The sequence below is a fragment of the Macrotis lagotis genome, chromosome 1, assembly GCF_037893015.1.
Source record: "Macrotis lagotis isolate mMagLag1 chromosome 1, bilby.v1.9.chrom.fasta, whole genome shotgun sequence".
Classification (NCBI taxonomy): Eukaryota; Metazoa; Chordata; class Mammalia; order Peramelemorphia; family Peramelidae; genus Macrotis; species Macrotis lagotis.
This window is the reverse complement of record NC_133658.1, coordinates 765,356,360-765,381,135: the sequence shown is the minus strand read 5'-3', so window position 1 is coordinate 765,381,135 and position 24,776 is coordinate 765,356,360. Positions and strand designations below refer to the sequence as shown.

Below are 24,776 nucleotides of genomic sequence, written 5' to 3'. Positions count from 1 at the left end.
AATTTTAAAATGGAATACTTTAAAATTTAAAGTATGGAAGTAGTTTGTTAAATTCTCTTATTCTGGGGTGGCTAGGTGGCATGGATAAAGCACCGGCCTTGGAATCAGGAGTACCTGGGTCCAAATCCGGTCTCAGACACTTAATAATTACCTAGCTGTGTGGCCTTGGGCAAGCCACTTAACCCCATTTGCCTTGCAAAAACCTAAAAAAAAAAAGTCTCTTATTCTAAAATTTTGTGAATTTTTATTAAATCCGTTTTCTTTTCAATACAGTGATGATGAAGATACTTTTAAAATTTTGATTGCAACAGACATTCATCTTGGATTTATGGAGAAAGATGCAGTTCGAGGAAATGATACATTTGTAACATTGGATGAAATTTTGAGACTTGCCCAAGAAAATGAAGTGAGTTATCTTTTATCTTTGATGGAATTTCTGATCTATCGTAAAGATTTCTTCCCTCTGCCCTGGGTATGCTCAAGAGAGTACCTCTGTACTCACCTGATCTGTTTTTATATAAATGTTATCAGTACAATTATGTAGATAGTTCAATTAAACACTTTAGAAATGGAGACTGCTGTTTTTTTTAAATCTTTGTAAACTGTATAAAGTAGAAAAATAGTTTTACTTATATACATACGTACGTAGACATACACACTTGCTAATTTTTATTACAACTTAGTGATTCATGACACTTTTCCTGACTTCAGATGACCAGTGCTATCTGTGGTCTTTTCACCTATTAAAATTGGGGAAAATTAAATGTTGTTCCTTTTATTTTGGACTTATTACATTTTAGCATGAATAATTTTCACTTAATTAGAATATGCATTTTGATTTTTTCATTTCTGATTGTGGATGAAAAGACTGTTTTTCTATCAGCAAGCAAGTGATATTTTGGGGGAGTTAGGTAGATAAGGGAGATTCTGAAATTATACAAAATTTGTTAAACTGGCTCTAAAGATAAACTTGAGTCCTTTTTGATTATAGGGATTGAAGATGAGGAACCTTGTAGGATTCCTTATTCCTTTGGAGAGTATGTCAGCCTCTGCTGTTGGTTTTCCTGGAAGCCCTTTAGCTATTGATAATAGAGGAGGTAGTATCCTTTCTCTCCAGCTTATTCAAATGACTAGTGCTTACCTCAACCTAGCATAGATCTGCAGGCTAGACCTTCCCTGCAGATAATTGTCCTTTTCCATCCTGCCATACACAAAAACATTCCTGCCTGAGCATAGAATTCATTTTCTTCAACTTTTTCCTAATTGACATCTGTCAAACTTCATTTTATTTTGGGGGGCACATCAAGCATCTGAGAGGCATAGTGTCCAGAATGAGGGAGATAACAAAGCTACCATATTTTTTTCCTAGTCATCTCAGATCTGGAATTGTGTGTTCAATTTTTGCATACTGACAAATTAGGGAGTCCACAGAAGGATGTTTGAATTAATGAGAAAATTGGAGTTTGCCATATGAAGATAGGTTGGAAAAACTGAAATTTTTTACCCTGGTAAAGAGAAGATAATAGGGGTCAAGAAAGTCAGGATAGCTAATTGAGAGGACTTCATTTGGAAGAGGGATTAGATTTATTCTTATTAGCAGAACTGAAAACAATGTATGGAAGTTGCAGTCAGATTTTAACTTGATATAAAGAAAAACTATCAGTAAGGACTTTCTAGAAGTAGAATGGGCAGCTTTGGGAGATTGTGGGTTCCCCATCATTGAAGCTCCTAAATGAATGCTTGATGACTACTCTTTTGAGATATGTAGAGGAAATTCCTTGTCAGCTACTTATTGGACTAAATAGTTTCCAAGATTTTGTGATTATTGTATGTCAGTAATAACTCTTTTGGGGAGTGGGGTTTGCAAGGCCATTGGAGTTAAGTAACTTGCTTAAGGTCACATAGCTAGGTAATTATTAAGTATCTTAGGCTGCATTTGAACTCAGGTCCTCCTGACTTCAGGGCCAGTACTCTATCCACTTTGCCACCCAGCTGCCCTAGTAATAACTCTCATAATAATAATAACTAATAATAACATAATAACTCACTTAACTTTCTCAGTGTAATTACATCTCTGTTGACTTTTAATCAATTTTTATAATAGAAAAGTAGACTTGTTGATGAGTGATATACTTGGATGGTAGATTTGTGGAAGAAAATGGGAAAGTACTTTGAGTAATGATAAAAAAGGAAGTTCCTATACTTAATTATTAAGTAAAAACAGTTTAGGTCTATAAATTTCTACATTTATCCAGAATTTCTAGCTGAAAACTTAAGTTATATATAATAACTTATTGTAACAGTAGGAAATATACTGACTCTAAAATAATTATTTTTTTAGGTGGATTTTATTTTGCTAGGTGGGGATCTTTTTCATGAAAACAAACCCTCAAGGAAAACATTACATACTTGTCTGGAATTATTAAGAAAATACTGTATGGGTGACCGTCCAGTACAGTTTGAAATTCTCAGTGATCAGTCAGTCAACTTTGGTTTTAGTAAGTAAGTATATTGAAATGATTTGAAATAGCTAATTTAGTTGCATACTAAAAATTCTAAATACCTATGCATGTTAATAATAGTTAGCCACTTAAGTTTCATTGCAATCAAATTATCAAATTATCATTTTTTTAAAAAGTTGATTTTTAATATTCTTATTCTACAGTTTCAGACCAAATTTATAATGTTTTTGGTAAATTTTAGTAATTGTCCTTCAGAATTGATTTGTAAATTTTTATTATACTATTTTGAATTTGATTTTTTAGGTGGCTCTAGTACTGTGACCATAATTGAAAATGCCTCTATGAGAATTTAGTTTTGTATGTTATGAAGTGCAAAACAATGTCCAAAATGCCATGCATAGTATATACTACATGTAGTTAACTTTTTGTCACTATATCTGTATGTAACTTATCAAAATCAAGTCTCTAGGTTCTTTTCCCCCAAGAGATTAGAGATAGACACTTAGCTTTTATAGCATCACTGTTCCTATTTAATACATTTGTTGAGTTCATGCTATTTTCCCTCTTCAGCTCCCCTAACCATACCTACCACATTGTTTTGCACATAGTAGACACTTAATAATTATTATTTAAAGCTGAAAAATGTCCTGGAGGCTACAAGGATGGAAATTGAGGTTTTTCTTCCACATGGTTATTACCCCGAAAGGGCATTTAACTCTTAACTTTTTTCCATTTCCTTCCTTCCTTCCTTCCTTCCTTCCTTCCTTCCTTCCTTCCTTCCTTCCTTCCTTCCTTCCTTCCTTCCTTCCTTCTCTCTCTCCCCCCCCTTCTTTTTTATATCACCTGGTCTTTTATTCATTTATTTTTCCCAAGGCTAATATTTTATTTTATATTTTTTCCCAGTTACATGTAAAAACAGTTTTAATGTTCATTTTCAAAACTTGAGTTCCAAATTCTCTCCCGTCTTCCCTACCCTCATCCCTCTCATTGAGAAGGCAAACAATTCAATATAAGGTATACATGTTTTGTCATGCAAAACATTTCCGAAATATTTTGGTCATGTTGTAAAAGAAAACATAGTCTGTAAGAAATGATGAACAAATGGATTTCAGAAAAACTTGGACTTAAATTGATGCTAAGTAAAGTGACTAGAACTAGGAGAATATTTTACATAGTAAAGCAACATTGTATGATGATCATTTATGATAGACTTAGCTCTTCTCAGCAATACAGTGATCAAAGACAATTCTAAAAAACTTGTGATGGAAAATGCCATCCACATTCAGATAAAAAAATTTCACTTTTTAATTTGTTTTTGTTTTTTCCCTTTCATTATGATTCTTTCATAGCATGACTAATGCAGGATTGTACATGTATAACCTATATCAGATTGCTTGCTATCTTGAGGGGGCGGAAGGGAGAGAGGGAGAAAATGTTACAAAAATGAATGCTGAAAACTCTATATAATTGGGAAAAAAAGATAAAATACTATTAATATAAAAAAAAGAAAGAAAAAACAGATCTGCATCCCAAATAAAAACCTCAAGAAAAATAAAGTTAAAGAAAAGTATATGTCACTCTGTATTTAGATGCCATTGTTTCTTTCTCCAGAGATGGATAGCATTTTCATCATAAGACCTTTAGAGTTGTCTTGGATCATTGTATGACTGAGAATGGCTAAGACATTCACAGCTAATCATCTTATAATTTGCTGTTACTTTGTACATAGTTGGATTAATTCATGTTGTCTTTCCAAATTTTTCTGAGAGCATCCTGACCATCATTTCTTTTTTTCCCTTCCTTGCAAGACACTGAGTTTAAGTGACTTGCCCAAGGTCACACATCTAGTATTAAGTGTGTGAGGCTGGATTTGAACTCATTTCCTCCTGACTCCTAGGCTGGTGCTCTGTCCACCGCATTATCTAGCTGCCCTATTATCTTTCTTTCTTTCTTTCTTTCTTTCTTTCTTTCTTTCTTTTTCTTTTTCTTTTTTTTTTTTTTGCAAGGCAATGGGGTTAAGTGACTTGCCCAAGGTTACAGAGCTAGGTAATTAGTAAGTGTCTGAGGTCAGATTTGAACTCAGGTTCTCCTGACTCCAGGGCTGGTGCTCTATTCACTGCTCTGTTCACTAGCTTTCCCCTCTTTCCCCCCATTATTTCTTATAGCACAGTTGTATTCCATCAAAGTCATATGCCACAATTTATTCAGCCATTCCCTGATTGATGAGCATCCTTTTAATTTCCAGTTCTTTTCCACCAGTAAAGAGTCCTTAGGAGTACTTTTATGCATATAAGTCCTTTTCTTTTTTGTTTTTTATCTCTTTTAGGATACATATCTCATAGTGGTACTGCTAGGTCAAAGGATATAAAGGGTTTTATTGTCCTTTGGGCATAGTTCCAAATTGCTTCACAAAATGATTGAATCAGTTCATAATTACACCAACAGTACATTAATGTCTCATTTTTCCCTCCCCACTAACATTTATCATTTTCCTTTTCTGTTGTGTTAACCAATGTAATAGATATGAGGTGGTAGCTCAAAATTGTTTTAATTTGCATTTCTTCAGTCTATGGTACAAATCTTAACTTTCCTTGAGTTCACAGGAATTACACTGACTGGAAATTTAGAGAAAACATTGAGTTGAAGCTATTTATAAATCTGAGAAAAGAATAATATCCTTTTTTTTCAAAGGAGTGTAAAAAAGAAAAGGAAGCATCTCTGCTTGTTCTATTGTATGACATTTTTGTTTGAAGGTATATGAATTTCCATAAAATCAGATCTATCTTAATACACAGATCCTAATACTAATTTAAAAGAACATTTTTTAAATTAAATATGAATGATTTTTGATTATCCCTCCTGATACTTTTAATCTATTATGCAGCTGTTTAATTTGTAATCATAACTATTTTCATTTAGTAATTATATACATTTCAAATTTGTTCTCTTATTGTATAGTAATTACATAAATTTCAGTGATTGGTGTTTACAGATAATAGCTTTTGTCCTTTAAATATTTTATTAATACCTTCCTTATGTTTTAGGTTTCCATGGGTGAACTACCAAGATGGCAATCTCAACATTTCTATTCCAGTATTTAGTGTTCATGGCAATCATGATGATCCCACAGGGGTAATTATCATATTTCAGAGTTCGAAGTTGTAGAGATGGCCAATTCTGTTTTCCCTGGGAGTAGGTTATTTAAAAAAAATAATGTTCCATGCTCTGTTTAAGTGAACTATTACAAGACCCAGAGGAAATCATGAGTGTAGCTTCTTTGGCTTCTTCTATCGACTTATAAATGATTTATATTTGGATTAAGAATTGGATAACTGAATTTTTATTCCTTTTGTGTGTTAAAGGCAGTTAAAAACTTATATAGAGAAAATGATGATTTTTCCACAAATGGTTTCAAACCTAAACTATCTTGAGAAGATTTTTTTTTTAGGTTTTTGCAAGGCAAACGGAGTTAAGTGGCTTGCCCAAGGCCACACAGTTAGGATTTTTTTTTTCTTAACAAAAAAAGCTAAAGATCTACATCTTAGAATGTTTCCTTTGATTTCATTTCTTTGGGCTATTTACACTCCAAATAATTCTTTATCAATAGTTTTTGTTTCTCACTGCTTACTTTATAAAACACATTTCATGACTAATTGTACTTTGAAGTGGCTACAGTATATATTCATTATGTTCAGTTTCTAGGAAGTTTTACTGTGCTTGGCATATGATTCCAGTAGCAATATATTATTCATATTGTTTTAAGGTAGTTTAGGTGGTATAGTGAATAGATTGTTGGGTTTGAAGACATGAAGATCTGTGTTCAAATTCAGTATCAGGTGTGTGACCTTGGGCAAATCATTTAACATCTATTTTCTTCAATTTACTTAGCTGTAAAATGGGGCTAATTATAGTACCTATATGGAAGTAGTATCATAAAAACCCAGAGGAAGGAAAGAGTATCCTGAAATAAATCAGTAGTGTCAGTCTTTATAATAGAGGTCAATAAAAATTTGGGAAAAACTGGGAAAAGGCCATTGGATTTTGCTGGAAAGAGCTCAGAAGTGATCTTCTATAGAGCAGGTTTTGTCAGCTGATAGGGATGGAAATAGTATTAAAAGGGACTGAGGATTGAGAAAGAAAAATTACCTTTTCTAGAGGATTGGCTTATAGGATGGTAGGGTCAAGTGAAGTGCAAATCTTAAAGCACTGTTAAAATGTTTATGGGTGATTGTTATTATTAAGAAATATGGCAGAATTTTGAGCATGATTAAAAGCAAGCAGGGAAGCAGCAGGTGTTCAAGAAAGTTTGAAAATTAGGAAAGGATGATTGAGAGCAACCTTGTATTCCTCATACCACACAGTGCCTTACATGTAATAATTATATTAATGACTGCAATAATATATAATATTTCTGTCACAAAGATTTGAAAAGTGCTTAACATACATTTCATTTTGTCTCACAATAACGCTGAGTTAAATTCTATTATGATGCTCATTTTATAGATGAGGAAGTTGAGGCTGAAGTGGAGAATGGTTTAGTGACTTAAGAAAGGTCATGTAGCTAGTAAGGTTTTTGGATTTAAGTATGCCTAAGGATCAATGTGCCAAACAATTGGCATACATTCTTTTTTTCTTTTTTTTGTGTGTGTGGAGACAATTGGGGTTAAGTGACTTGTCTAAGATCGCACAGTAAGTGTCTGAATCTGGATTTGAACTCAGGTCCTTCTGCTTCCAAGACTGGTGCTCTATCCATTGCCATCTAGCTACCCCCCCCATGAATGTTTCATAATTTTTTTATACATAAGATACTCAATAAATGTTTGTTGAATGAATAAAAAGAAACATTGATTTGTATCTAACATTTTTACAGGCTGATGCACTCTGCGCATTGGATATTTTGAGTTGTGCAGGATTGGTTAATCACTTTGGACGTTCAATGTCTGTAGAAAAAATAGATATTAGTCCTATTTTGCTTCAAAAAGGCAACACGAAAATTGCTCTCTATGGGTTAGGTAAGGTTATTTTATTGCTGACATACATTTTGTCATTTGTTGAGTTGGTTAAGAGTAATGTAAATGAATGTTTAAATAAGTATCTGAAAAAGCTTTTTCAGTGGAGTGGAAAGGGGGAAGGCAAGGGGGAATGAGTGAGCCTTCATTCTCATCAGGAAATGGCTTAGAGAGGAAATAGCATACATACTTAATAGGGTGAGGAAATTTATCTTACCCTAGAGAGAAAAATAAGAAGAAAGGGATGGGATAAGGGAATGGGGGGAGGGAAGGGTGAATAGGTGATAGAAGAGAGGGAAGATTGAGGGAGAGGGTACTCAGATTCAACACACTTTTGGACAGGGCCAGGATGAAAGGAGAGAGAGAGAGACAGAGAGAGAAAGAATAGGATAAAATAAATGAGAATGGGTAGAAATAGAGTAGAGGTACAGCTAGTAATAGCAAATGTCGAAAAAATATTGAAGCAACTTCTCTTGTGGCCTTATGATAAAGAAAGCAACTCACCCTGGAGACAGGGTCATTGAAATCTGAACACTGACTGAAGTACATTTTTTTTCTCTCTATTCTTGAGGTTTCTCATCTTCTGGGGGGGGGGTTATGTTTACTCTTATAACACATTTAATTTACATCACTATATAGCGGGGGACTATCAGACAGCCGTGTGTGTGGGGGGGGGGTAAAATTCAAAACCTTACAAAAAATGATAGGTACATATTACTATTGTATATGATAGGAAAGCAAAATGTTAACAAATAAAAAAATTAAATAATTATCTGAAGAAAGGAGGTTGCCATATTGGAAAAAAGAAAGATGAGTAAATCTGTTTTTTCCTTATTATCAGCTATAAAATTGATGTTTCAGTTGTACCAATAACTTTAATATACTTTTGAAAAGTAGTATTTGTCCATCTATTTAGTGATTAATATTTAGAGTTAATAAAATGTCTTAGTCCATGTAGAAGATTTGATAAATGGAAAAAACTGCACAGATACTTAGAAAATTTAGAGTCAAACTCAATTAAATAATGGCACTTAGAAAACTTACCTTGATCGATCATCACCTTCATTATCTTACACTAGTTGACTGAAAACCATTTTACTTAACTTTAGCTTGGGCAGATGAAAGATAAAACCAAATTTTTTAAGGTGTAATTAGATGTACTTATTAGTGCTTTTTTTTAATCTTTAAGGTACTTTTTAGATCAGGAGTTATTCTCTAGATTCAAGAATTGGCTAGGGAGCATTGTAATATATATAATCAAAAATTTGAATTCTTATTTTTCTTAGATTATATGAATATACGGTATGTACTATTTCCATGTACCCTAGGGACTCAGAATATGTGATATTCAGTGGGTTCTACTGTATGAAATTAGCAACATTTGTTTCTGAAATCAAATGTTTTGAAGATATGCTTAAATATTCTTTTCTGTTAGCTTGTTTTTCTATATAATCACCTTTGGTTAGCTGTTTGCTATAGATTAAATTTATCCTGATATTTATGCATTATTTTTATGGCCCAGTCTGTTGTTTTTTAAAAGATTGGAACAGTTTGTTTTAGTTACAGAAAATATCTTGTTAACTAACATTAATACTTATTTACCACATAGTTTATGAAAGACTTTTAACGTAGTAATAGCTTTTTCCAAGAAAATTAACATCCTTTACATTGATATAGGCACTTTTGAGAGTTAATAACAACTTACATTTCCATAGCAATTTAAGATTTATAAAGGAATTTCCTTATACCAGCCTTGTGAAATAAGTAAAAGGGTAGGAGATGTTACATAAATGTGAAGTAGCGCATGAATCACATGAGTGATTCCATATTTTGTACAGTGACATAGCTAGAAGGGAAATAAATTTTTGTTTCATGAACATAGTGTTCTTATTCATTACCTATTGTTGCTGAGTTATTCAAAATTGCCTTTAAATTATGTTGACCAATGCAAAAATCAAAGATAAAAGTATTTTATATTTCAAATCATTTGACATAATTTAACAGGAATTTTAGGGGCAAATGAAATTTTTATTCACTTTTCAGATATACAAAAGAATATGTCAGATGACTTTTGGATAGAATTGGTAGGTTTTTATTAGTGTAATTGTCCCAGTTATAAGTTTATCCTTGTCTTTGGGGCTACCACCTGATATACTTTGCAGCCCTGGACATTTTCACTTAGCTTTGAAACTAAAGACAGGAGGACAATAACTAGTGTTATTTTGAATGTAATTATTTTCACAAGTGGAATAAGATGTTTTGCAAAATGCATTTATTGTTTAAATTTAGATTTGATACTTTCTTTTTTATATACAACATGTAGTTTAAAAAAAATTGTCCTTTTCAGGATCTATTCCAGATGAAAGATTGTATCGAATGTTTGTCAATAAGCAAGTGACAATGTTGAGGCCAAAGGAAGAAGAGAATAGTTGGTTTAACTTGTTTGTGATTCATCAAAACAGGTAAAAGTATTTGACTAAATTTTGTTATACAAGTTTATAAATCCACTGTTAACTCTTTTATGTCATCTTCATTTTTAGGCTCACCTGTTTTCCCATTTCTCTATGTTATGGATTCTTTAAAGTTTAGACATTTTTGTCTTTGGATCAGAATAAGTCTCTATATTTAAAGTGATAGTACTGGTAAAAGATATTTAACTTTTCAACAAATACTTAATGAACATATACAATATCTGGTAATATATCCTGTATTTTTGATTTTATTAGGGAAAGAAAATGTTTATAATTAAAACGGAACAATATAAGAAGAGTTAGAAACCCTCCTTGTCATGACTCTTATGTTGTCAACTATTTAAATGCTCATGTTTATTACTCTAGGTCACTTTTTGGAATCCCAGTTGTGACTAATAGCAGGGAACCGAAATGGCAATTTAGATCCATATCTGCCAAAATCTCATCTTCATTTTCCAAAATACTACTCTATTCTATATATCACCTTTCATCATAATTTATCTGAACCAAGCACTTATTCTCTATAGTCCATATATTTAAACTAGGTCTAAACTTATGCCAAACACTTTAGCCAGCTAATAATTAATTTAACAGAACTACTACTAGGACCAGAGTTTTAGCTTACCTCAACTTGTTTCTCCTGATAATTTTTTCTAGGGTATAATCATTCATTACTGATAAATTGCACCTCAGCACCCGCTTACCACCTCTTTCAAATCTAGTATAGTATAGTATTGTACTAGTATAAACAGCAGCAAAAATAAAAGAAGTGTTACCTGCATTCTATAAACTCCTGAGTCATGGTCTTTTTCAAATGCTCAAAGGGTCCAGCAAGAAATATACCTTGCTCAATGATATCTCAATTGCCAAATATAATGGCCTCTTTTCCAATTCTCATCCTTCTTGACTTTGCCTTTGACACTGTCAGTTATCCTCTTTCTCTTTGATATTCCTTTCTCCAGGATTTTGAGACATTGTTCTCACTTGGTTTGTGTAATCTTCCTAACTCCTCAATCTCTATTGGACTTTAATCGTGGATTTTCTAACTACCTTTCCACCTTAATCCAATACAACTTTCCTTTGCAAACTATCTTCATTTTTTTACTATTTCACTATCTTCATTCTTGTCCTGCCACTTTCTATCTCTGTGCCTTTCATCATTTCATCCTAGAAGTCTAGAATGCATTCTTCCTCATTTTCTTTGTCTGTTGAAATTTCTCTAAGACCTATTTCAGGTATCATTTCCTCCATGAAGCTTTTTCTCATCCTCTAGATCTATTTTTCCTACCTCATATTTTTCTTAGTATTTTGAACCTTTCCTTAATACTTTTTGTAAGATTATTTTTGTATCATAGTCTTTAGTCTATCTTTTTATTACAAACTTTTTGAGGACAAGATTTTGTCTTATTTTATTTCTGTAATGCCATGGTCTAACATTTCCTTGCACATAGGAAGTATATGAATTAAATTTCTCGAGAGTATCCTGGAGCCTAAATCAAGTTCACTTGTAGAGAAGCTTTGTCATGATGAATTTTAATAGTCTGTTTTTTTATTCCTTCTCATCACCTTTTCAAACTTTTATTCATTTTGTCATTCTATCTGCTTATATAGAATCATAAATATGTCCAAGAAGCATATGATAGTCAGATATCTATTACTTGTATTATCATACAATGAAATATTTCAAGTTTTGAATACTCTCTAATAATACTGTCAAATAATGTCAGAATTTCTATCAGGTAATTTTTACAGATGGTAAGACTGAGGTTACCTTTCCAAGGTATCATGGATACATCATGGATCCTTTTCACTGTTACTAGATCAATTTATATTCATTATTGTAAGTGGGAGGGAAGGGGCAGCTACATGCCCTGGACTCAGGAGGACCCGAGTTCAAATGTGGCCTCAGACACTTAGTAATTGCCTAGCTTTATGACCTTGGGCAAGTCACTTAGCCACATTGCCTTGAAAAAAAATCTAAAATAAAATAAAAAAAAGTTGGAGGGAAAAGTTCCTTGTAGTTTTATATACTTAGAGATGACCATAGAACTTTGAAAAAGAGTTGGAAAGATTTTTAGCTTTGTGTATTATAAAGAACAAATGCAAATTGTTTTGAACTAAAAATGATCTGTGTTTTTTTTGATGTATATTCAGATAGTATTCTAGGTTTTTTGGGATTATGAATTTTTTTGTGTTCCATTTGTAATTTTTCTCTGTTTTAGGAATCTTTACTTTTTTTTTTCTTTATCTTGGAATAGAAGTAAACATGGAGCCTCAAATTACATTCCAGAACAGTTTTTAGATGACTTCATTGATCTTGTTATTTGGGGTCATGAACATGAATGTAAAATAGCACCAACCAAAAATGAACAGCAGCTCTTCTATGTTTCACAGCCTGGAAGTTCAGTGGTTACTTCCCTTTCCCCAGGAGAAGCTGTAAAAAAGTAAGTTCTATTTGGGTTTAGCATAGAAATTTCTTTTAAAATTGTTTTCTCAGTTTATAGGCTAAAACTAAATTACTTCCTATGTCCAGATAGTTTTTTTTATGAAGCAGCCCGTCTTTTATCTGTTTTTAAAGCACTATTCATTCTCTTAGATTCAAATTATATATGATTTTGCTATAGTAGAATATTATGAAGCTTAACTTTTTTACCATCTCTAGTTTTATATTTCTAAGTTTTCTGTCATTATCATCTAAGCAGAAAAGGGGACTAGAGGATGATAATATCTTAACCGATCGGTTTATGTTTATAATTAAGTCCTATTAAGACTGTCATTTTCCTTTACTGTGTTTCATGTTAATGTCACAAGAGAGTAATTAGTAATTCTGTTTCTAAATATATGGAACAGCTAGTGGTACAGTAGATGGAGCAATGGCCTTGGAGTCAGGAGGACAGGAGTTTGAATCCAGCCTCAGACACTTGATTCTTACTACCTGTGTGATCTTAGAGAAGTCACTTAACCCTGCTTGCCTCACATTCAGAGCTGTCTCCAGTTGTCCTGATTCATATCTGGCCAGTGGACCCAGATGGTTTTGGAAGAGAAAGTGAGGTTGGTGACTTAGCACAGCACCCCCTCACTCAAATCTAATTCATGTGCATGTCATGGCATCACTTCCCTGATGTTGTGGTCTTCTTTGGAAATGAAGGACAAAACATTATTATTCTAAATATATTCACTTGGCAAAATATAGTATGTAGCATAATATATATTAAATTTGGTCACAGTTAGAAAGATTACTTGATGTTTTTCATGTTAGAAATGCTATGGGAATGCTGTTGGCATTCCTTGTTTTACTACTTTGATTAATGTTTGGCAATAAAATGATTATTTTTGATTAAAATTATACACAATTCAAAGAAATCTTATTTTGTCTCAAGAAGTTTACCAATTCTCTTTGATACTGTTTCTTATTGTATTAGTTGATATTTATTAAGTTTAGCCCTTTATGTAGAATAGTTTTTGAGTATTTTAAAGAATCAAGTAAGCTAATTTTACTTCTGACTGCACTCCTCATAATCATGGTAAATCATTTTACCACCATGTTTTATCATCTAATTGATAATATCTTTGGGAAAAGAGGCTAAATGTTTTCATAAAATGTTTTTGTTGTTGAAAAGTTGCAGTTACTTTAGATTTAAATTGTAAAGCATTACTTTTTAAGTGAATAATTTTGTAAAGCCATTTAAGATATTTATAGAAAGTGCTTTAGCAATAAAAAAAAAAGTTACTTTATAACAATCCAGAAGATTTTGCATGTTCAGATATGCCTTTTTTTTATTATTATTTTAGACATGTTGGCTTACTGCGCATTAAGGGGAGAAAGATGAATATGCAAAAAATTCCTCTAAAGACAGTACGGCAGTTTTTCATAGAGGATATTGTACTTGCTGATCATCCAAATATTTTTAATCCAAATAGTCTTAAAGTAACCCAAGCAATACAAAGTTTTTGTTTGGAAAAGGTAAAATTTTAATTTTTAAACATTACTAGAGAGGATGGGGAAATAAGTATATTTGGGGTTTTAAGTTTTTCCATATGATTTAAATTAATTTTAATAACAGTTTAAAATACAAAGTAAGTAGAATAATTCAAAATTAGTAGAAATCTTTTTTAAAAAGAGAATAAGCAACATGTTGAGATGTTTTCTTACACAGGTAGAATTTGGGACATTAGATGGTTATTTTATTAAGCATTTGATGAAAAAAGTTAGGTATGGTATAGATGATGGCAAATGTTATGAGATATAATGTCTAATAAAAGAATAAAATCATGAAGTAGAAAAAAAACCCATGAGTTTTAAAATAGCATAGGACTGTCTACTTATCGTAGAGAGGAGGTAGTACCAAAATAAAATTTGATGAAAATAATTTCTACTTTTTTTTTTAATATTGAGGTTGAAGAAATGCTTGAAAATGCTGAAAGAGAACGTCTGGGAAATCCCCGGCAACCGGAAAAACCTCTAATAAGATTAAGAGTATGACCTGTTTATATTAAATAAGCATTTGTATACTATTGATAATTTTATAATATAGATTTTTGAAACCTGTTTGCTTTAATGTGTTATAATAATGTTTTATTAATGAAATCTATCTTCCGTTCATTTTTTATTAGGTTCTTAGTATACAGGAAAGCGTTTCTTCTAGCTAGGAACAGGGGCACATTAAAAATTATCACTGCTATTGGGGGAAAACAGTTTGGTGGATTGACCTTTGGAATTCTGAGTTGTAGTTAGGTTAAAGTTAGTCAGGAATTCATATTAAATTCAGCACCAATCTGAGGAGCCCTTGGGAGTGTAGGACCAGTTGCTGCTTTGGGAGAAGTGGACCAACTCAGACTGGAAAATTGAAGCAGGTTAAAATTTCCATACCAATCACCTTACAGATTGGGTCTTATTCCCTGTACTCCCAGCTTAGGTGAGATAAGGATACTGAATCTCTAAAGAGAGAGAGAAAGAGGAACAAAGGAAAGAAGTTTTGCTGTTCATTTTACTATTTTTATGACAATATAAACAACATCTTCAGATTTTGAATATTTCCTTTGGCCCAGAAGGCAGGTGAACAGTTAGAGATAATAATAATATTAATTATAAATACTTTTATGTACATATATGATTTTAATCCATATTAGGTGAGAACCACTGCAGTTTGCTGCAGGGGCAGTGATAATATTTTATATTTGGAATTGTTTCTCAATTTTCAAAGTACCTTCATATAATTTTGTTTTTACAAGATGATCATAAATGTGAGTTGCATATTAATGGAATAATTAATGGAATTTTACCTCATTTGTTGTAGAGAGGAGTATTTTCAAACTTAGTTTTTAGACCTCTTTAGCAGGGCAAAAGACAATATGGAAGCATCCTTTTTTCCTCATGATCCCTATTGCCATAGACTTAATGACAACAGTAATAGGCTGTAAGTGTTATGCTGGAAAAGCTCTTGGAATCAGTTACCATAAGCCTTGTGACTATGGAGATGTGATTTTTCAGACAACTCATATGGAGAATAAAAAAGATACTTGCACTACTCATTAGGCCTATGCATGCTCTGTTTTTGCCAAAACAAGTTAAATTGCAGAAATGACCATGCCACAAATTATCATTGCATACATTGGGAATTACAGGTGAAAAAAAAATTATATTGCTTATGGATATGTCCCTTTGTGAAAGGCATTTTCTTTTTTGGCTAATGAGTCATAGGAGTTAGAGATGAATTTAAAAAATCATTAAGATTCTGCTCCTCCTTTTAAAAGTGTAAAAATTGAAGACTACAGAAGTGTGACCATCACCTTAGCCTTTTCTCCATGAATATCTTTAAGAGCTTGCCCATGGTCTGGCCCTTCTGACTGGCATTGGTTCTTTTCTTCTTAAGATAGTATAATTATAGTTTTGACCCACTGTTTGGTTAAAAAAAAAAAGCTGTAGACAAATTAATGTTTTGAAAGCAAAATTCTATTAAAAATATTTGCCCTGTATTTTATTTTCTCCTTTGTAGTTATAAAAATCCTTCTGAAACTGCTTATCTGGTTTAAACCAGTTTTGACTAGAGCTGGTTATTTTGTTGTCTTATTTAAAAGTTTTTTTGTACTTAATAGTATTTTATTTTTTTCCATTTTACACATGGAGACAGTTTTCAAAATTTTACTTTGTTAATGAGGAGCTTGAAATACCAACACTTCAATAAAGAACTTAAAAGATTATATGAAACTATGAGCTGCAAATTTTAAAAATTTTTCATTGAAAATTTTTTTTTCATTGTTCTCATGCTTCAACTTTCATTTCTGTCTTTCTCCCTTTCCTCTCCCCCTCCCCTTTTGAAACCCTCCCTTGTGATGATTGTATAGTTAAGCAAAGCAAATCAATTGAATTTGCTTTTAAAATTAAAATATTTTCTCAATTTTAGATCAGATATAAAAAGCTGGGGTTTTTTGTTCTTTTAGTTTTATAAGTAAATGCTCAACACGTAGTCATTATTACATTTTCTTACCCCTTTTGGTTACTGATTTGATTGGCTAAAGAACTGTTCCAATCTTAAACCTTTTTAGCTTCAGTGTCTTGACTGGAAATGGTGCTATAGCCATGTTATATATCTTACAAAAATGGGGTGAGTATTATATTAATTTTGAAATCTTGTAAAAAGGAACTAAGTAAATCATTTTAAGTATTTTTTTTAAGGTAAGAAAAATTGTTGATCCTAGGGCTTTTAAAATGATTTGTTTTCTATTCTTTATAGCATATCCTGTATTTATAGGTTGACTATACAGGAGGATTTGAACCTTTCAATGTTCTCCGCTTCAGCCAGAAGTTTGTGGATCGGATAGCTAATCCAAAAGATGTTATTCACTTTTTTAGACATAGAGAGCAAAAGGAAAAAGGTATGGCAAATATTTTTTGCAGTTAAGGAAATGAATATTAAATCTTTATGTAAATCAGTCATTAGTGAAAGAGAGAATGACAAGAAAATTGTTAATTCTTCTTTCTCCATTGTTATTATAGGGAAATTAAATACTAAAAATAAGTATAAGTAAATTATTTGTCTTCCTGAACAAATAGATTTATTTTCACTAAATTTCACTAAAGAGATAGAAGAATGAATCTATTGATATGGGATATATATGAATTTTTAAAATACAACTGAATATTTTCTACAAAAGTTTTTCATTAGGGAAGTAAGGAGAAAAGAAAAGTAGATATTTTTTGCTAATAAAAAATTAAATTAAAATGCTGCAGTTAATATATTTTGAATATTTTTGAAATTTGGTACTTAAAACTTTTGCATGTAAAAATTGTGTCAAATCTATGTAAATATTTCTTGCATGGTTGATCTAAATTTTTGCATTGCTATTTTTAAAGTTTCATAATTTGAAACATTTTCAAACTATTCTAATGCTTAGAAAAAAGAAAATTTCTCTCATATTTGTTATTCAGATAATTAATTTTCATGTGTTTAATAAATGATTTCATTAATGTTTCCTTGTAAGAAATATTACTTTTGTTAAAATACCTATGCACTTTTCAGCATCTGATTAAAATGAAAGCATTTTGATAGAACAAAGAGCCTAATTTTTAATGCCAAGGAATATCTAGTGAATAAATTTATTTTATTATCAAGTCAAAAGGTGAGGTTTTAGCCAGGACTTAAAGATAGATTGTCTTGTTCAAGGAACAGTGTCTCTATTTAAAAAGTAAACTAGGGGCGGCTAGGTGGCACAGTGGATAAAGCACTGGTCCTGGAGTCAGGAGTACCTGGGTTCAAAGCCAGTCTCAGACACTTAATAATTACCTAGCTGTGTGGCCTTGGGCAAGCCACTTTACCCCACTGCCTTGCAAAAACCTAAAAAAAAAAAAAAGATACTTTCCCAGTTCCCCCAGTTGTTAGTGCCCTACTACCCCCCAGCATCTAGTGTTTATTTTTTACATATCTTTTATTTATTTATTTATTTATTCATTTGTTCATCTGTAACAAAAAAAAAGAATGAAGGATAGGAGGGGCGGCTAGGTGGCACAATAGATAGAGTACTGGCCCTGGAGTCAGGAGTACCTGAGTTCAAATTTAGCCTCAGGCACTTAATTTCCTAGCTTTGTGGTCTTGGGCAAGCCACTTAACCCCATTTGCCTTGCAAAAAAAAAAGCCTAAAAAGAATGAAGGATAACTATTATTATTATTGTTATTATTATTATTATATCATAATCATCAATTTTTTAGTTGTGATTGACTCTTTGTAACCCCATGTGGGGTTGTTTTGGGCAAAGAATATGAATCAATCAGTTTGCTCTTAAGTTTTCTAGTTCATCTTATGGATGAGGAAAGTTACTTGCCCAGTAACTTGCCATACAGCTAATGTGTCTGGAGTAGGAATTGAATTCACAAAATTGAATCTTCCTGGCTTGGCACTCTATTCATTGTGCCACCTATTAACTCTTATTGTCAATTTCATGGGTATAAATTTTGTTCCTGTACTTAGTCTTTCAGGTGACTATTGTTGGTTAGAGAAGATTTAATTTTCACTTATAGAATTATTAGGGGGCTTGTTTTTTCAGGTGCTCATTGATTCTTTATGTTTCTTCATCACCATCATAAAATTACCAGTTCTTTGTATCCCTAGATACTCACTTCTTGAGATATAGATTGTTAGCTCACTGTGAATTTGAATGTCAGATGTTTGAAATGTTTTATAAAACATTTTGTATACATTGATTTTTTTGTCAGAAAAGTTTGTAGCAAATCTATATACATTGATTTTTGTTGTATAGAAGCCATTTGTTTCTATGTATCTCCATATATTTCATCATATAGATTGTTTTAGATTTGTTAAAGAATTTACTACTTTTTCATGTTTGTGATAAATATCACATTCCATTATTTTCTGATGCTCCTGTGATTTTAAAAATTAATTCATTTGGGATTTTTTTTGTTATGTGTTATGTGAAATATAGAGCTAATTTTACCTTTTTCATATTTCTCCACAGTTTTCCAAACAGTTTTTGTTGAGTAATTACATCCCCAGTGTTTTTTGGTTTTAAATTTAATCAGTGCTAGTATAGCTAGTCACCTAAGTGTCTGGGTAGTGCAGTGGATAGAGCACTGAATCTGAAGTCAGGAAGCCTGCATTCACATCCAGTGATGCTTACTAGCTGTACGGTTTGACAAGTCACTTAACTGCTATCTGCCTCAGTTTTTGCATTTGTAAAATGGTAATTTTACACTTCCTAGTGGGAATCAAATGAGATAACCTTTGTAAAGTACTTTGCAAACCTTAGAATGCTGTTTGTTATAATTTTATTATTGTTTGCCATTTGGATCTTGTTCTAATGATAATGTACTTCAATTAATTTAACATAACCAGTTTTTTTTTAACATCGTGTTGTTTTAACTATAAATAAATAAATAGAGGAATTTTTAAGCCCCTCCACTGTGTCAGGAATACACAAGGCAGTGGGGATAGAAATACAAGGAAAAAAGCAATCCATATTAGTTAGAAGCATATTCTAAAAGGGAAGACAAGTATATTTATAGTATATAAAGAAATATAAGTTGAATAGATATAGATAAATAACAAAGCAGATAAATACAACATAGTTTGAGGTTGAAAAGCTTGAAGAAGGGGAAATTACCTTAAAATATTGAGTTTTTTTTCCCCTTTGTTTCCTTCACCCTTTATTTTTTATGGCATAATGGTAAAAATAGGTGTGAAAATTAGGAGACCTGACTTCTAGTCCTGTGTGCCATTAGCTTCATTTTTGTGCTTGTACAAATCACTTCCCATTTAGTTTCCTTAACTGAAAAATGAGAGTTGAACTAGATGACCTGTGTAGTTCACTGAAAGAAAATGTTTCTTTAGTTAGCTATTTAAATGGTCTTTTTCCTTTGTTCCAGTAGAACAAACTCCTTTAGGGTGGAGACTTTAATTTTTATATACATTCTTACTTATAACATATTGCCTTGTTTGTAGTGGGTACTTAATGTATTCCTGCTGAATTGATTTTAAAGTTAATGCATAATATGCTATCATGATTTTAAAGTTAATGCATAATATGCTATCATGAGATTTAGAACTGGAAAGAGTCTTGAGATATCATTTAGTTCTAACTCCATCATTTTGCACATGAGGCTCCTGAAGTCCAGAATAGTTTAGTGATTTTTTTTTTCCATAGTTGTGTAGGTAGTAAGATTTAGAGCTGAGTTCTAAACTCAGACCTTTGACTCCAAATCCAGCATTCTTTCTACTAGATCATACAAACTAAGGCCAAGCATTATTGATGATAGGGTCTGAAATATAAGAAATGGTAACATAAATGATTCTATTCATTTTATAGTAAGCTTCAAAGGAATTTTTTTCTTAGAGATTTTCCATAAAGCCCTCTACTCTTATTTTCTTACTCTCATACTTGAAGGAACTTTGTTTTTATTAATTCAAACTGAAGCCTCTTTGCATCTTAGTAGGTATTCTTTTATAGCTACTGTAGCTGAATTGATGACCACTCTATAGCCAACCAAGTAATGAGCATTTCAAAAATTGTCTAATTTGGACTTAGAGTAGACATAAACATACAGTACAAGGACTATACCCTTAATATTGCCAGCATGATGAATAGCCTTCTAGAGGCTATTTTGAGAGCCCAGGTTACCACTATACCCTTACCATGATATCACAAGAGGAGCTTCCTTCTTTAAAACCAGCCACCAAAAGAACCCAGAATAATTCTTAAATATTTTTTCAAGAAAGCTCTGAGAGCTGTTTTTAATTGGTTACAAGCATTTTTTTTTTAGGGTTTGGGGACAATAAGTATGCTTTAGAAACTTTCAAATAATGTATGTATATATATTTTTTAATTGACATTTTATTTTTCCAATTACTGTCACGAAAGTTTTTCAGCATTCATCCACATGCATATGCATATTTTTAAGTTACATAATTTCCTTCCACTCTTCCTTCTCACCCCCCCTCCCCTTGGTGGCAAAGAGATGAATATTGTACATACACATTTGTGTTTAATATGTTTACATATTAGTCATTTTTGGTATGAGGAATTAGGATTTAGGGAAAAGAAAGAAAGCTATGAGATAGGGGAAAACGTATAAGAGAGATTTTTTAAAAAGTGAATGTAGTGCTCATTCAGATTCTGTAGAGTTTTTTTTTTATTTTGTCTAGTTGTTTTTCTTCCTCTGGATAGAGATAGCATTGTCCATAGCTGGTCTCCTGGGGTTGTCCTAGCTCTTTGAAATGTTGAGAGGAGCTTCATCCATCAAGGTTGATCAACTCACAGTGTTGTTGTTAAAGTGTTTAATGTTCTCTTGATTCTGCTTCCTTCACTCAGCTCTGTTCCTGTAATTCATTACATGCTTCTCTAGAGTCTGACTATTTATGGTTTCTTATAAAACAGTAGTATTCTGTAATATTCATATAATGGAACTTGTTCAGCCATTCCCCAGTTGATGAGCATCCCCTCAATTTCTACTACAAAAAGAGCTGCTATGAACACGTGGGACTATTACCATTTTGGAACACGTGGGACTATTACCATTTTTTATGATTTCGTTTTGTGGGGTCAAAGGGTATGATCAATTTTATTGCTCTTTGGACATAGTTCTTCTATGCTGCTCTCCAGAATGGTGGGATCAATTCGAAACTCCATCAAAAGTACATTAATGTCTTAATCCTTCCACAACCTCTCCAACATTGATCCTTTCACCTTTTTGACATTTTAGCCAATTTGATAGGTGTGATATGGTTCTTCATAATTATTTAAATTTGCATTTTTCTAATCAGTAATGATTTGGAGCATTTTTTATATGATTATATATATATAGTTTTAATTTCTTCATTTGAAAACTGTCTGTTCATATCCTTTGATCATTTATCAATTGGAGAATGACTTGTAAACTTATAAATTTGATGTAATTTTCTATATATTTTAGAAATAAGACCTTTATCAGAACCCCTAGCAGTGAAAAAATTATTTCCCAGCTTTCTGTTTTCCTTCTAATTTTGGCAACATTGATTTTATTAAGTGCAAAACCCTTTTAATTTAATATTGTTAAAGTCATCCATTTTGTAGTTTATAATTATGTAAAATATGGTCATGGCATCCATTGATTTATTGTTTGTACTAATCAGACCTGACTGTAACTTCTTAATTTTAATTGAGGGAGTATCCAGGGATATGGATTTGAACTCAGGTCCTGACTCCAGTGCCCTATGCCACCTAGCTGTCTCATTTCCTTTTCTAACTTCAGTTCTATTTTGTTTTAGTTCTGCAGAATAAGATGCCCCCATGTTAGATACACCCTGGTTTCCCCAAACCCCTCCTTTTTTCAACATTAATGACATAGTCTAGCAACTGTGGCCAGAGAGAATTTAGTTTTCAATTTAATAGACATTTATTAAGTACTTCGTGCCTGGCACTATGCTAAATGCTGGGTACATATTAAACAAAAAGGACAATCCAGGGAGGGGGAGGGAAGGAAGGAGAAAACCTTGCAAAAAAATGATTTGTGAAAACTATAGTTGAATGTAGTTGGAAAAACAAATAAAATATTTAAATTTCTTTCAAAAAAAAGGAAAAAAGGACAATCTAATTGCCTCAAAGAGCTTTTTTTGTGTAAAAAGGAAAGACAGTACATAAAAAGAAGCTGAAGGATCTGAGTTCAAATCTGGCCTCAGACACTTAATTGCCTTGCTGTGTGATCTTGGACAAGCTACTTATACCCATTGCCTTAAATAAATAAAGTATTTTTTAAAATGTGAAGAGGAAGCTGGAAAGTTCTGGTCCTACTCTTTAAAAGGAAATCTGAAGGAGTACATAGTTTTCATCCTTACCCCCACACCTACCAAGTCCTTCAGTCAGAGGGGAAAGAAGGCTGAACAAAATAGGAAGGGACTGAGTGTCTAAAACTAAGTTAGCAGCATTGTAATGAGGTTTGAAGTGATCAGCCTCACAGTGATCAAAGAGAAGGTAGCATCATGACTAGATACTTTTCTGAGTCTTGTAGCCTTTTTATTTTTCCAATTCCTCATTTACAAAATGAGAAGATTGGATTAGATTAAGTTTAAAGTTCTTTTGAAGTCTACAGTTTTTGTTTTGTTTTTTTTTTTTTTGCTAGGAAATGGGGTTAAGTGGCTTGCCCAAGGCCACACAGCTAGGTAATCATTAAGTATCTGAGGCCTGATTTGAACTCAGGTACTCCTGACTCCAGGGACAGTGCTCTATCCACTTTGCCACCTAGCTGCCCCCTTCAGTTCTTTTAATATTGAAAAAAGGCCTACTCTTTTTCAGAATTTTGGTTTGTTTGGTTTTTGGTTCACTCTGTCATTTAATTGTTTTTCTTTTTTTATCCTTTCATTTGTATATTGTTTTCTATGTATAGATATTTGCACATTTATTTTTCTTGTTTTCCAAGGAGTTTGTCAAAATCCTCTCAATAGGTACATAAAATTAAGTCATGGTCATTCCATTATAACCTATAAGTATGGTGGAACCAGCATTATACCTTTACATGTAAAACAGGTTGATGACAGATTCTTTGTGTCTAGATGCTTATGCCTTTTCTATTTATTTATGTGGAATTGGTATTAGATTTGCTTAATTTGACCCCTGAAAGCAGAATTTAGACCACAGGCTAATTTCAATTCAATATAATGAAAATGTCACAAACAGAAGTATCTAAAATTTAAGTGGATTTTTGGAGTCTGGGAGTGGGAATTCTTCAAGAAGAAACTGTTTGCATATTTTTCATGGATTCATTCTTCAGGAGACATTTACATTTACATTACATTACATTGCATTAAGTGTCTTCCAAACCCTCTATGATAGTCTGATTCATGAAGACAAAGGAAATTACTGCAGATAGGGAGAAACTACAGCTGGTAACAGTAAAGTCTTCTTGCTGCCATTGAATTTGTCTGTGCTGGCATTTAAAAGAATTGTGTTTCTCTTGAGCCCTATAGTATATCCCTTGTGATTAATTTTACTATCTTTAACATTATATAAAATAAAAAAGTGAGCAATTTTTAATGGACATTTATTTTCTAGGAGAAGAGATCAACTTTGGGGAGCTTATAACAAAACCACCTTCGGAAGCACCCACTATAAGGGTAGAAGACCTTGTGAAGCAGTATTTTCAGACTGCAGAGAAAGTAATTATATTTATTCTAATTTTAAATGAAAAATTGTGAATTGTTAGACAATGAATTGAAATTGTCATCTTTTTATGGGTTTTTGGCAAGGCAATGGGGTTAAGTGACTTACCCAAGGTCACACAGCTAGGTAATCATTAAGTGTCTGAGGGCAGATTTGAATTCAGGTCCTCCTGACTCCAAAGCTGGTGCTCTATCCACCATCTAGTTGTCCCAACTGTCATCTTTTTTTGTAAAGAATAATTTTAATGTACTCCATGTATAAAATGATTCATAGAATTGAAGATTGAATTCTCAGAATTTCCTTGGTAAACAAATAGAATACATACAAGTGTCCCCATTTCTAATTATTTAATTCAGCAATTGTCGATAAACGTTTTTGCAAACCTGAATACAATCTATTGTGCTAGATTCTGAGCTAGAAACAAAATTTAGATAAATTATGGTCCCAGCCTTTAGGGAACTAGTCGTTGAGGGAAGAAGAAGTATAACATATATACAAATAACTGTAATGTGTGAAAATTTCAACTTTACAATTGACCAGTTCAGTTAATATTACTGTCTTCAAAGTTCTGTGGGAGGTACTGGTCTTCCAGGAGGAAAAAACCACAAACTTCAAGGATAGAGAGATTTAATAAAAACAGTACACCTAGAGGGCATGGTAAATGCCCTCAAACATAAACAAAAAGTTCAGA

At 32.3% G+C, this 24,776-nt stretch overlaps 2 protein-coding genes across 2 annotated transcripts in view; one reads left to right on the top strand and one right to left on the bottom strand.

Annotated features, from left to right (window-relative positions):
- Positions 1–24,776, top strand: part of MRE11 (MRE11 homolog, double strand break repair nuclease) — a 66,655-nt gene that overhangs the window by 2,996 nt on the left and 38,883 nt on the right. The window contains exons 3-12 of the mRNA XM_074216475.1: positions 274–406; positions 2,342–2,502; positions 5,507–5,594; positions 7,333–7,474; positions 9,819–9,933; positions 12,201–12,386; positions 13,735–13,906; positions 14,339–14,419; positions 16,695–16,818; positions 23,978–24,081. Of these exons, the coding sequence (XP_074072576.1) occupies positions 274–406; positions 2,342–2,502; positions 5,507–5,594; positions 7,333–7,474; positions 9,819–9,933; positions 12,201–12,386; positions 13,735–13,906; positions 14,339–14,419; positions 16,695–16,818; positions 23,978–24,081 (1,306 nt within the window). The remainder of the gene's footprint in view (positions 1–273; positions 407–2,341; positions 2,503–5,506; positions 5,595–7,332; positions 7,475–9,818; positions 9,934–12,200; positions 12,387–13,734; positions 13,907–14,338; positions 14,420–16,694; positions 16,819–23,977; positions 24,082–24,776) is intronic.
- The window catches only part of ANKRD49 (ankyrin repeat domain 49), a 75,276-nt gene that overhangs the window by 25,957 nt on the left and 24,543 nt on the right, over positions 1–24,776 (bottom strand). The gene's annotated exons all lie outside the window — the stretch shown is intronic.